The following is a 13,896-nucleotide window of genomic DNA, read 5'->3' as shown; positions in this document are numbered from 1 at the left end:
GTGTTTACAGTATTTTTATTATCAGAAAAACCTTATATTCATCATTACATTATCAAGGCAGTTTTTGTTTGGTATAGATACTGTGTGAGACAACAGTGCTAAAGGTGAATTCACTGTTTTTTTCCCCCCTCCATTCTAAAATGACCTTCTTTGCCATCAATTTTAACATCCATTTTTCCATCATTTTACAGGGAACAAATACAAACGATTGGAGCAATTTGGATTGAGCCGAATGTGTTGAAGGATATGTTTTTGTTCCCAGCTGTCATTTGAAAAGTTTAGGGGAAAAAAAAGGGCCGTTCCATTAGTGATCTAAGAACAAAACAAAAGCCAAAGATGGTGAATGACATTTAGTCCTGTGTCTGCTCACAGCCACTTACCTGCTGCACCGCTTTTCCTTTAAGTGGAAAAATGTATTCCACTGCAGGAGCCTGGAAGGTAATAATGAACCGTAATGGCAGAATCATTTGACTCTAAAGGCTTTGAACGATTCAAATAAATTAATTTAATTGGAAGTAGTTTTTCTCTTCCTTTTTACCGATGCCATTTTATTCTGAACAAGCACCAAGTTGAGGAGGTTTAAATCCAGGTCAGAACAACGAGGCCCACCAGAGCGGCAAGGACATTTTCAGGATGATTCATCTGTAGGTGGAAAAAAAAAAAAAAAAAAAATTAAAGTTATTCGTGTATTTATTTTGTTTGTCTATTTTTTTTTTAGCAATAAATTAATTTATATTTGTCTTCCTGGATAAAAGTGACCATAGGTTATCATCACTGCTAAACACAGACTATTTTTATTATTATTCATTTCTCATCATTATATCTAAAGGACAGAAAAAAATGGCATACAGTTAATTTACTATTTGCATGATCACATATGGTAACAACCATAAGCCTTAAGCTTTTTGTACAGGACACCATTCAATCATTTTCACTGACAATACATCTTTGTGAATTAAATTTTTTATTCTTTAATTTTAAAAAATATAATTGTGACACTTATAATTATAAATAACTATAATTGTAATATAATCATATTTTTATAAATATATATTTTTTTAATTAAAACAAGGACAGTTACTTTTATGGCAGGACAGGAAAACAAAATTATCCAGTTGGAAAATGACTCAGTGTATTGACCAGATGGTCCTGAATTACATGGCCATTAGGACACACTATAAGATCAGCATCTAGCAGGATTGCAGTCTACTAGTGGAGACTTAGATCATTTTAAAAAGTGTTTCTTTTTTTTGAAAGATGCCATTAGGTTTAATGTCCTTGTGGCTTTGGTGTTCACTGAGTAACAACTTAAAAGAGAGAGGAAACAAGTTCCAGGCTTGTTACCAAACCTAATGTTATTAACGCTTAAAATAAATAAATAAATGAGAATGAAACATGGCTTTTTAGGAATTAAAAAAAAAGAAAAGAAAAAAACCCCAAACAAATAAAGGCAACCGGTGCAGAATTAAGAGCATGGTTGTACACTCTTAATATACTGGATAGATCAGTACAAGTGCTGCGCAACATGAATTGGTTGTTCCTTAAAAAAAAAATCACTGTGTGATTGACTCCATAACTGGAAAGATGAAGACAAACCCATTGACGTAATAAACGCATCGGTTTAGCTTGGCCGTGTCTACTAACGTACTGACTACTTAGAGAAATAATAAATCAAATTATACCCCTGCGAGACAGCGATGGAGTAGATCTAACCCACTAACGTCAGAAACATTGATTTTATAATTGACAAAAAACTAACACAGGTCACAAAGCTGCATTTAACCAGACTGTACTAATCATAAAATGTTCTTTTATGATAAACCAATAACCACTGCTGACATTGAGGGCAATCAGAGCTCAGCAGAAAGGATAACTTAAATTGATGGAGTAATAATAACCTGTTCGAGCCACTTTCTGATTACTTAACCCTGGAATGGATGCGTCCTTCTGTCGCTGCGACACGAAGGCACAACACGAAGCTCAGGGCCACTGGTTTTATGAAGACTGTAAATCAAAGTTGCTCTGTTATTTATTTATTTTTTCCCAAGTCACACAGTTTTGTGTTTTGTTACAGAACCAAAGATGTTCATTTTCTTTGTGCCAAAGCTACACTATTTAATCTAAGACTAATTTAAAACTTTGATTCTCTTCACTGCAAAAACACTGGTAGGAGGGAAATTGAACACTTCATTTCACTCTGGAAAATGGACATCAGCCCAACAAAATGTGCGCGAGCACATGAATGTAAGACATGACTCATGATTTCACTCATCTCCGTGATGTGTTTCAGATTTAAAGGTCATGTGGAAGAGACTCATGAAAAAGCAGGAAATAAGCTGTGAGTCAGTTATGCCTGGCTGAGTCCTGTTTCCCGCAGGCAAAGAGCAAAAAAACAGAATTGTCTCATCAAAAAGCTGTCAAGAAGGCTGCCATGCACATCAGTGAGCGAATACTTACATATCAGTGGCACAAATATCACACTTGTCAATAATAAAAGTCACTGGGCAGAAACACGCCAACTGGGGAGCAGGGTTTTTTTGTACTATGACTGGATGATGCTTCTAAAGAGTCACAGCAAGATTGTCAGCAGAGACTACAGAAAACACCCAGGTTTGAAACTGCAGTATGATAAGGTAGTATTATGAGTACATAAATACCACACTTTAAGATGTATCTTGCTCCAAGATAAGAGAATAAATCAACTTCAGGGTTCATCACCTTTACTCTGACACCGACCATCTCCATGTTCTCCATCACAACATCTACAAATCTCCTGAAGTCTTCCTCCTCTCCTCTTCCCTGGCAACTCCATCTATAACATCCTTTGTTCCATATATATTCACTCTCTGTCCTAACCGTCTCAACCTGCCATGTTTCTCAAGGAACATAAATCAACAAGGGGAAACATATTCATATATTCAGATAACCATCTATCATATATCTGGGAAAAGAAGTAAAGCCTCATGACTGGACAAACAGACATGCCGTAGCAGATATTCTTAGTCGTTTAAGTCGAGCGCTGTGATTCCACGCAAAGCTCTGGTGGTGTTTTCGAAAATCCCTGTTACATAAATAGCGCATAATAGGAACATTGAGCCATGAAAAATCTGCCTTCACAATATGTAATCAAAAAGAGCCTTTGATGTTAAAAAGGAAACTGCAGAAACCAACCACTGTGGACGAAAATACCCAGGGTCTTTCTGAGTGCTGCGCTTCATTTCTGGAGCTACGGAAATTAGCCGAGGTGCTGGATTTTGATTAATATTCTTGGTCGCTAATGGTTCAGGAGCCGAGAGCTGTGGAGTGATAAATGCTGATGAGGCCTGTGAGAGACATGTGACCTGGATATAAGAAGAAACGTTCAGTCATCGGGATTCTTAAAGGAGGATCACGCTGATTTTTTTTTTTTTGTGCTGAAAGCAAATACACGAGGGTCATTGACATTTGACTTATAATATACAAGCCATAATAAAGGATAAAAAGTGCCCAAAAAACAACACAAACGAAATAAAGCAAATGTACTCAATACATTGAATGTGCTACAACCAAAGGACGTAAAGGCCTTCTTCAGCGTAAAGCGCCACCTAGGTTTTATCGCAGTACATCCAACTGACAGAACAAGAATTTCTTAATAACATACTAACCAATAAAAGCCAATAAAAATTTAAACACATTTTAACACATGGGCAGGAAGACACTCCCTATGCAGCCAATAATTCCACCTTTCATCCATTTAGTTGAATTACACTCTTTACTCACACTGCGGAAAGCTTCACAAAGTCTGTGGAGGCTTCAACTTCAGACTCTCCAAGCAAGAGCGTATGAATGATGTAGATTGGCTATAATTACATTTAGATACAGAGGACAAGATCAGAGTGTCTACAGTCGACTGAGGTAATAAGGTACTAGGGCAGCCTGCAGAAATAGGGAGATGCTGAGGGTCTCCAGTCTGCAGGTACAGTGCATGGAGGATTGATTTGGTTTTATAATGACTTTTTAAACAGGTAGTACACTCAGTGTCTTAACAGAGCTACATCCACTCACTTTCCTACTGCGGTTTAATACCAGACTGACTCGGCAGCGCCAAGTGACAAAAGTACAAAAGGCTTTTGTATTTACTTTTCAAAGTATTAACTTTTCACATCACAACATCCTGTTGAAATTAATATACCAGAGACTCCATCAGCCCTGAGTTTATTATATTCAATAAGACCTTGTTAGAGTTTCAAAAGCAAAGCTGTTGATTTTTTTTTTTTTTTTTCAAAAGAAAAAATAGGTACTGCATGTTCAAAAGCTTGTTATCACACCAGGAACTCTCTGCCTTTCACACCATCCTCTCATCTAATGAGAACAATTCAACATGAGCTGCAGCATCTCATCCAAACCTCACAGTCTCCTGGTAAAATACACTTATCTGCATCAACATGTTTTTTTTTTCTTTACAATCTACTGACGTGGTTATTGATGTCATTGACCTGGTCCGGCCTTCAGCTCTAGGCCTCATAGATTTGAATATTTTATGAAAACAGAGTACGTCATTCATTTCTGAAGACGTTATAATTTAATTCAAATAATAACTGTGTATCGACCTGTTTTTTAAAGCAGTCTTCTACCATGATTACAGTGGACTTTTGAATAGGAACATACGGTACCACTTATGCTGACTACGCCCCTTGGTGGTCACACTGCACATTTAACTTCATTCATCACTGTACATTATGCAGCTTTGGGCTGGTACGGCTATCTATACTGACACCTACACTGGACATGATTGATTACCTCACCTTTGTACTGGGAATGCAAAACTAAACAATTTCATTATGGTTTTGAAAGATTGTGCAGCCAGCAGTGTGTACCATGTACACGTTTAATGATAGAACAGATACTGGATGCTGACGTTACCTTCTGTTGTGTCTTGATCACTTTTGCAGTGGTCCCCAATGTGGGGGGCGGGCCAACATCTGGGCACAGAGTGAATCAAGCGTATTGTTGTATTGTGGAAACTGGAATACCTCCATCAAGAAAGACAAATTGGTTCAAACCAGCTGTCTTCTCAGCTAAATTTAAAATGTAAAGTGTGTTTCTCAGATGTGTTACAACATAATATAATTGTTATCACAAACAAATGGCCAATAATTTCTTTTAATGCTTTCTCTCTTGTTAATAATGCAACAGGAACTGAGGGATGGAGCTGACAATGAGGGAGTACATCCAGGAAATATGGAAAGTATTTTGTCTGAACACCCTACTCTAATCTAATCAAATATAATATAAACTATACTAATGTAATATAATGTCTGCTAATCAAATCTAAATCAGATCTTTACTAATACAATCTCTGCTGATGTAATCATATCTGATCTAATCTAAAGAATGCCCTGGGTGCATCATATTCAGACAAACATACAGTATACATTATGTTTAATCTTCTTCGAAAAAAACTATTTAACCTGCTTTAATGCTGGTTTGACTTTATATTGTTCCACTGGGTTCATGTTGTTCTAACACAGATCATTCACACTTCATGATTCCGATTATCAGACAATCCAGGTGATTTTACCTTGACATGTTTGGACGGTGAGCTCCCGTCCTCTTCTGAATTGTCACTTGATGTCACCGAGTCCTTATCAGTTGTTTATTACGAAGGCGTGGTCAATATGGACAGGGCGTCCATGTCTCCAGCTGCCATTCCTCCAGGTTTCCCTGAAATGAATACAATCATTGTTGTCAACAACAGTAGTTGGTGTTTTGATTATAATAAAGTCAATATGAGTGATTTATGAAGTGAAATGTTGACGTCAAATGACCAGCTACGTAGTTGGACGACTTACTGTAATGTGAACCTCAGCTTGAGATCAGGTGAAGTGCCTCACAGTGCCTTCTTCTCACTGTGTGAAAGAATGACGAACAGCTTCTATCAGTTTGTCTCGGTACATTCACACTCCAGAGCAATCAATCCCATGTAGAGAGCTGTTGTCATGGCTTCTCAGGTAGAACAAAGATCTGACCTCCACTGACAATTCACACCATGGGGCGGCTAATTGGCTTCACGGCTCAATGGTCACGTCGGAGAACTAACATATTTAGGGACAAAGACAAAAGATGAAAAGCCTACTGAGCACAGAAGACATCCAAGACGTGTCCTTGGGAAAGAACCAGTGGGACCAGCTGTCACTCACTGTTGAGAACAGTATTAATCTTACTGTCTAATCTTACTCATAGGGGAGAGTAATGGAAAACACAAAGGGAATATATAAACTCATCACAATTTTTAAAACAGAGATGTTTACATTTAAGAAATGTTATATTCTGTAATAATGTGGGCTTCACATTCACTGTAATCAGTATGGCAATTTTTGGTTTTGAATTTTAGCACATTTGGCTTCACACAGTTTACATTAAGACAATTTAAAAACATTGGTGTATACACTTCAGTTTGACAGTCCACTTCACATGTATTTGTAGAAATTAAAATGGCATATACATATGATTAGAACACAATATTGATGTTACCGTCATGAAGATATGTAATAGCATTCGTTTATTGTTAAAAGGAGAATATAGACAATGCATATAAACGGAATATTTAAAATGTTCTTCTTATAAAAACTATTAGCAACTTTTTCGTTACACACTTAGACAAAATACGCTTCGAAGGCGTGCGTATTTTTTTTTTTTTTACATGTATACTGTATGTATGTTTGACAACGCAGCAGTTATCATTAAATGTCACTGGGCAAATTGGTGGTCAATTTACGCTGACACTGTTTACATGTTTATACACTTCCACTGAATTACTTACGTAAGGTAACTAAGCAATATAAGGTGTATTAACTTGGTGGCTATCTCAAACACATTTGACATTATCCCCACTTCACACGTTGACCAGACGAACGTCTGTATCCCCAACTTCCACACCGTTTTCCATTAGAATCGCTTACCTGACAGCAAAGGCATCATTAATTGTTGCAGCACGTATTTTGCCTCAGGTCACCTGACTAATTTACCCGGAAGACCTAAACAGGTGCCCTCTGAGTGCCTGTCCTCCTGTGCCCTCATCTTGTGCCACCCATTCAACAAGTTCCGGCCAAAAGGTTAAACATAGCGGCTCAGTTAACAAATCATTAAAAATAAATAAAATAAGTAAAGCTTTGACAATTTTTTTAAATACTTTCCTTTACTGTCATGTTATTTTTCCACACAACTGGATCTCAAAAAACAAAACAAAAAACAAAACAATTCAGAAACAACACAAATTGTCAAAAACATGAAACATATATATGTATAATGTACACCAAAAATGCTAAAAGTATCACATCTATGTAAAAATATATATTATAATATGACTTGTAAGAACTCACAAAATAAGATAATCACAAAGTACAAATGACATAATATGCACGTGTGTTTAAAATTTACAATTTCTAGAGAAACAGCTGGTGGTTGTTCAAAATTCTCCAATCTTTATGCCTGTAAATGATTCTCTTTTTCCTGTGTTCACACCTGTGTGTCAAATTGTAAAACTGATGACTTGTGTCTCTGATAATGACACTACTTGTCTCCAGGTAATGTGTTTCTTTTTCTCATCTGCACGTGTATCAAAGCGGGCAATGAGTCAGAACCCGAGCCCTAATGGTTCTGGTGTGGATTTCACCTCGTAGGATCCATTAACTACTTCCTGTCCTGGTGAAAGTCCTGCGATATGGCAAACACTGAAACTGCAGTGTTTACAATCCACAACAGAAGACCGGGCGAAAGGCTAATGGACATTTTCTGAAATATGATAAGTGTTTATTGTCAGGGAAATAGAAAGTACTTCATCTACATTATCGTCTTCTTCTGGAGACCAGTCAGAGCCAGTGTCCATCTGCTGACCAAAGCACTTATAGGCAGAGATTTAGAAAAATATGTTTTTAGGAAAATGGAAAACCTATTATTGTCAATAATTTTTTTAAAGGCTACCCACATTTAAATTCGAGAAGTATTAAGAAAAAAAGAAAAACATTTTTATAATTTGGACTTCCTCTCATATGGTTTTGTCTATAATTACCAGACTTACGTAAAGTGATTTATAACAGAAACATTATTTCTCTGATTGGTTTCTTACAAACATCTTTATTTAACAAAGTAGTTCTTTCAGGCCAGTTAAGAAATATACAAACACATGAACAAGAGAGTCAACACGAAGAAAATGTTTGGTCAGTGACAACTGAGGATAAATGATGCCGTTTAAACACACCACTCACCTCATCTCCTGACACAGCGTGTTAAACACACACCTAACTTTTAAAACCTAAATGAAAAACAAATGAGACAAAAACAGTGTCAGTGCTTTGGGTTTCGAACACAAACAGACGACAGCAGTAAGAAGAGGAGACGTTGCTGTGACACAGGATGAACACATCATTAGGTTTGCATTTTCAATGGATCGGACAGAGAAGCTTATTATGAAAATAAGATAAGTGCAGTTAACCTCCACTAACTGGACTGGACTGTGGTTAAACATAGGGCCCCCAGCCTGCGTGTCAGACCACTAAGACAAAAAAATAATTTATTTTAGATGCTTTTTGTGGAATAAGACTGTTTAGTTGTCTGTAGCCAAATCAGAGCAAAAACTTGGTATTTTTTTTATCTGACATTTTCAACAAATGTATGTCTTTCAATTAAAAAAAAACCAACAAATTACATCCTTATATTTTAATGCTACAACAACAGAGTGAATGAAACAAGATGAAACTTGTAAATACTGAGCATAGATTTTACGATGCATCTGATCTGAGGGAGCTAAACTCCGGCATAAATCATTCGAACGTGCATAGCTACCGTTTAAAACACACAGTGTGAACAGTGTGTGTGTTTTCGGAGGATAAAAGTCTAAAACGTATTTCACGATAAACTTGTGAACTTGAACTAGAAATTGTGAACAAGTACAAATGTAGAACACTTAAAACTTTAGTAGTTTAACTAATGAGTGACACCTCACCAACAGTAGAGGCTCCTTTAGCATCAATTCAACAAATGTGGAGGAAGAACCCACTGGAGGAAACACATTCAAATGTCATCATCTGCTGGTTGACTATTTCACCCTAAAAAAAAAAACAAACAAAACAAAACAAAAAAACAAATGTCCCAAAGAAAAGTAAAAATGTAAAACATTTAGCTGCACGTCTCCTCATCTCAGTCCAAACTCTTTGGCAAATACGGCCAGCATAACTGCACTTTCATTTTTTTTCTTCTTTTAATATTAATTTAAAAACTTGAAGTAGAAAACGGTAAATTCAAAATTATCAATCCGACGTCTCCGACAGCTCATGTCACAATAAAAGGCTTTTATACCAAAAAGGTCAGTGTACTGTGTATCAATGCTACAAAAATTAAGCCTTTATTTACAAACCAACAAGTAAGACTTTCTGTACAGGACATTCATTTTTATGGTTTCCAGTCAATAGTCAAAGCAGAAAAATAAACTTTTAAGTACCGGAACTGGGGTTTGAAATCATTTTTGTCTCTGTTTCCGGGCCTCAGTCCCTCAGACGTCACATGAAGTCGTTGAGTTCTGCCTCCAGGGCAGCAGCCATCTCATCTGCCTCGGAGCTGCTGCCCTCCTCTTCTTCGTTGGAGTCTTTGGACGACTCGTCTGCAGAGAGCATGGTTTTCTCCTCCTCCTCCTCTTTAGCCTCTTCATGCTTACGTTTACAGCCCCTGGGAAAACAACACAGCCTTGTTTTATATGTCATCTTAAAAAAAGGAATATTTAAAAAGAATATATCCCAGGAGGTTTAGTTTCACCTTAGAACAGACCCAGGAATTTTAGTGTTGTTGCCAAAACAACGGTCGAGCCAAGTGATTCAAAGAAGAAAAATCAGAAATGCTCAAAGTTCATTCAAGTGGTCTAGGATTTTTTTTTTTTTTTTTTTAACGTGGCGGTAAACAGACCATTCCTCTGTTCTGTCTGTCTTTGCTTTCCAATGACACCTCCTGCGGAGTGGCTCATTAGCATGATGCTAATGAGGTGTGCAGGGCAGTGCGGTTACTGAGGAGGTCTGACACACTCCGCCACCAGTGCCGCTCTCATTAGACCACACCGCTGTCAGACAGCATTGCTAACCTCCCCGCAGCAGTGCTCTATGTGTGAGTTCATTAAAGGTCAGATGTCAGCCGCACTAAGTGGAGAGGCATGGTGACAGGGCAGATACGAGCGGAGCCCTGCGGACCTTGCGGTTGGCTGTGGTGGACGAGTGTGTGTGGGAGGGGAGCCTTTGTGGTGTGCTGCAGTTGTGCAGCACCTTTACAACTGTCAGTGTAGTTTTTTAGAGCCATTACATCAGGGCACGGTGGTGGGCAAGTGATGACAGACCAAAAAGAAAAGCTTGAATATTGATGAATCCTTTAATGACGATGAGAAAATAACAAGGCCATTTTCACCTGTATGTTCAGCCACTGTCTGGAGTGAATGGCAACGTCGCATTTAATGGGGAAAACAAAGGCAAGAACTTTACTGCTCTACTTTACATTTTTGCATTTTAAATTCAACCTAACACTCATTTTTAAAAATGTAAATAACCAAAAAAAGAAGCCCCTCCATGTATGCTGCACAGTTGCCTACACAGTGCTTAAAATGGCATTCGCATATGATTCATTTTATTGCATCACTGCCGGTTCTATGTGGCTTTTTTTAAACCAAAGACCCCCACGGTACAACTTTTAAAAGAAACTTTGCTGACAACGTATATTTTAGGATTGAACCCGCAGTGGTAGTTCCCAGTGGCAGGGATGCTATAGTTGTGAAATGTTGACAGACCAACGAGTTGAGCCAAGAGCCAGACTGTCCCAGAGCCAAGAAAGATAACTTTAAATCTGCTGTCCACGACAGAAAAGGAAAATCACCATTAGCAGAAGTTTTACCTATCGGTGAAACTTGACAATTGACACAGTGTACGCTGGGACCTGATGGTGAGACTGGAATCTGCCCTGAATGTGTCATTACACTGATGTTGAGCTAATTACGTTAAAAGATTTTTATCTCCATGTGCTACAGAAGAATGGTTTGATGACTCATTAGAGATACAAACACATAAGTTATATAAACTGTAAACTGCATCAGGACCGTCTGTCTGAGTCGGTGCGGAACCGATGCTGCCCGCGGGAGCATTACGATGGGACAGAGTTCAACTGAATGGCAACCACGCTTTAATCTCTTAATGCCGAGGAACGATCCCTGCCGAGTGAGAAGTGACAACACACGATCCCCCAGACTGTAGCTGGAGAGAGAAGGAGGGGGAGGAGGAGGAGAGGACACATGATGAAAAGGCTTCAAGTGCATCTGACAACTCTGCTCACATTAAGAAGTAGAGCAGGGCTGAGGGAATAAAAAAAGGCAAATGGAGCAAACAAAGTGCGATAGGAGAGGAAAACGGAGCACATAGGAAGGATGAGAAAGTTAATAAATGAAACGATAACCATCTCCACCCTGACGGACTCGAACCTTCTTTGCATTCCCGCACAGTTTAAACGCTGATAATTGACCAGGACTGAAATCAATGTGGGGTCCTTCCACTATCTTTAGTCGTTTTCAATCCATATTGGTCAAATATGGAAGCCAGTATGGTGAAAGGAGCCGCCAACAAAATACTGCTCTGAAACTGCTTAAGCAGCAGATCATAATCAGCTCCACCAATGACCTGAATCATTGCTCCAAGCTCCTTTTTTTTTCCAATAATCCCATATCTTTTGCAGCGGGCATGTCACACTCAGATGCTCAGATATCTATATTACCCTCCATTGTGGATTTAGCTCCATGTGTGGCAGGCTGATAAGATGTACTGTTTAAGAAAATGTCTTTTTTTTCTGCCTGTCAGTATATGTGGCTACAAGAATATAACTAACAAATTCAAATACTTCACCAGAACAGTCTATAGTATTGATTTTTTTTGTGCAATAAGCTTTAGTCTGTATGAAAAAAAAAAAAACCCAGCCGAGCTTTAAAGATTTTTTTTTCTCCAATATTTGCTGATTGACAGGTAGCTGTAAATGAGGGCTTTACTCTTAAAATTAAAACATCTGCCTGGCAACCACTTACAGCTTAACTGACTGACTGAACAGATTTGTACCCAAAGACCAAATCTGTGCATTTTGTGAGGAAATTAAATTTCTTTTCTAAAACACACCGACCTTTGTTTTTGTTTTTTTTTACCAGATCAGTGTGTAATATTCCAGGCTCAGGCTTTGGGATTTCATCTTCCATGCTCCAGTAGACTTGTGTAAACATATCTTTAGTCCCTGCTGTGTTTTTCATGTCTGTCTCTCAGATCTGCCAAACAATAAAACCCCATCAAGTGAGCTTTGTATGACTGGTCAAACATCTTTACCAGGAGTGGCGTTCACCCGAAAACTTTAAATAATTTATTTGCATTTTAATCTTGGATTTTCAGCAGATATGATTCCATCACCAAAGCCTAGAAGTATGAACTTCAGGTCTGTTTGTATATGTTCAAAGTTTAACAGGAAAATGAAATGGATTTGTGGTCAGTCGAGGTAAGGGAGTTGTTTTTGTGCAGATATTGATGTGAAACACTGCCTAAATGTATCTTCATGAACCTAATTAGTCCTTGATGGAGAAAATATCACAAAGGATGGAATGCATGCGAAGCAGCAGGAAAATATGTCTTTCCTTGAGGTGCTTTTTTAATTAGTATTAGGTCGAACAGAGAGGTAATTAAGATGTTGATTTACTGCATTAATACTCAGGTCTCACCCACTGATGCTCAGGGACAAATCCCTGGTAGATATTTGAGAGGATATCAAATAGACTTTGAAATCTCTCACCTTAGACGACCCCTACAGCCGCAGTACGGACTAATATTAACATTATCCCTCCAGAACTTTAAACCAGCTATATATAATACTCACAGCAAAAAAAAATCAAAACTCCAAATACCATTATTGACATCTTTGAAGAAAATAATTATAAACCTGGAGTGTTCTTTTGTTTTCATCAGGAGTCTGATCAGGAAGCAGACCAACTGTTACAGTGAGTTGGATTTACTGTTACAGACACTCTTCTCTTCATCCTGCCTTTGTCGGCTGCTGTTTATTGACAAAGACAGTTTAATAACTCCCGCTGTTTGGTGTAGCAAGAAAACAGTTTTGATGGTTCAATACTCGATATAGTTAAAAACACATTAGCAACTTGATTAAATTTGTCTTTGTTTATTAGGGAACGTCTTTAGAATAATGAACCATAAAAACATACAACAGTTATCCCCTCTGACTCTAATGGGTTTCCAATGGGCCACATGATGGATAGGTGTGTTTATGGGAAGAGAGGGTTCACGCCGACAGAATTTTATCGCCAAGTATTCTAGACGTTTAGTGAGGAAGTAGATAGTACTTTGTGTTTTTTTTGTTTTGTTTTTTTTAATACTACGATTTACATAATACAACAACTGCTACTACTTAAAGACAAAAAATTGTGTACTATTGACTTCAATCTCATTAGTGTGAAGAAAGATCACTCCTGTCACTTCATTGCCAGGTCAACACATCAGGATTCAATACAAGTGGAGAGAGCAATAAAGCTAATAGGTTATGTTTGCTTTCTCAAACACAGACTATTGGTTTACATTCAAGTATCAATACAAAAAAACTAGTTGCAGAATTGCAAATGTCAGGGTCAGGAAAGACTACACATTATAATCCACATCATTTTAGCCATGAGTTTTTGGACGACAAAAGTCGTACTATTTCCCCGTTTTTTTTTTTTTAATTTAGGAGAGAAAACAACCCAAAGCAACTTTTCTTAAAAATGCATAATCTGATAATGAACCTTCAAGCTCCTGCTGTTACATCACTATTGCATCCTCCATGGATTGATTAAAAGGTTTAAAGGTGATTTTT

General features: G+C 37.8%; 1 protein-coding gene and 1 long non-coding RNA gene across 10 annotated transcripts in view; both read right to left on the bottom strand.

The window, feature by feature from the left end:
* Window positions 1-6: 6 nt before the first annotated feature.
* Window positions 7-7,036, bottom strand: LOC107989957 (uncharacterized). 8 transcript variants are annotated; one of them, XR_003052614.1, is made up of 6 exons: window positions 6,942-7,036; window positions 5,832-6,074; window positions 5,561-5,703; window positions 4,903-5,012; window positions 539-642; window positions 7-431 (listed from the first exon to the last, which is right to left on the bottom strand). It is a non-coding gene; the product is annotated as an uncharacterized LOC107989957 (long non-coding RNA). The 8 variants fall into 8 exon arrangements; XR_003052610.1 differs by having other exon boundaries at window positions 7-642; window positions 4,903-5,057; XR_003052609.1 differs by having other exon boundaries at window positions 7-642.
* Window positions 7,037-8,095: 1,059 nt separating this feature from the next.
* The window catches only part of ctdp1 (CTD (carboxy-terminal domain, RNA polymerase II, polypeptide A) phosphatase, subunit 1), a 32,030-nt gene continuing 26,229 nt past the window's right edge, over window positions 8,096-13,896 (bottom strand). Inside the window, exon 13 of one of the 2 annotated variants that reach the window (XM_008331363.3) lies at window positions 8,096-9,702. In XM_008331363.3, coding sequence (XP_008329585.1) covers window positions 9,537-9,702 — 166 coding nt within the window. In that variant the 3' untranslated portion in view covers window positions 8,096-9,536. The remainder of the gene's footprint in view (window positions 9,703-13,896) is intronic. The other variant, XM_025065028.1, reaches the window with a different exon arrangement.

This window comes from Cynoglossus semilaevis, chromosome 18 (genome assembly GCF_000523025.1).
Source record: "Cynoglossus semilaevis isolate Cse_v1.0 chromosome 18, Cse_v1.0, whole genome shotgun sequence".
Classification (NCBI taxonomy): Eukaryota; Metazoa; Chordata; class Actinopteri; order Pleuronectiformes; family Cynoglossidae; genus Cynoglossus; species Cynoglossus semilaevis.
The sequence above is the reverse complement of the archived record's forward strand: the minus strand, read 5'-3'. Positions and strand labels throughout refer to the sequence as shown.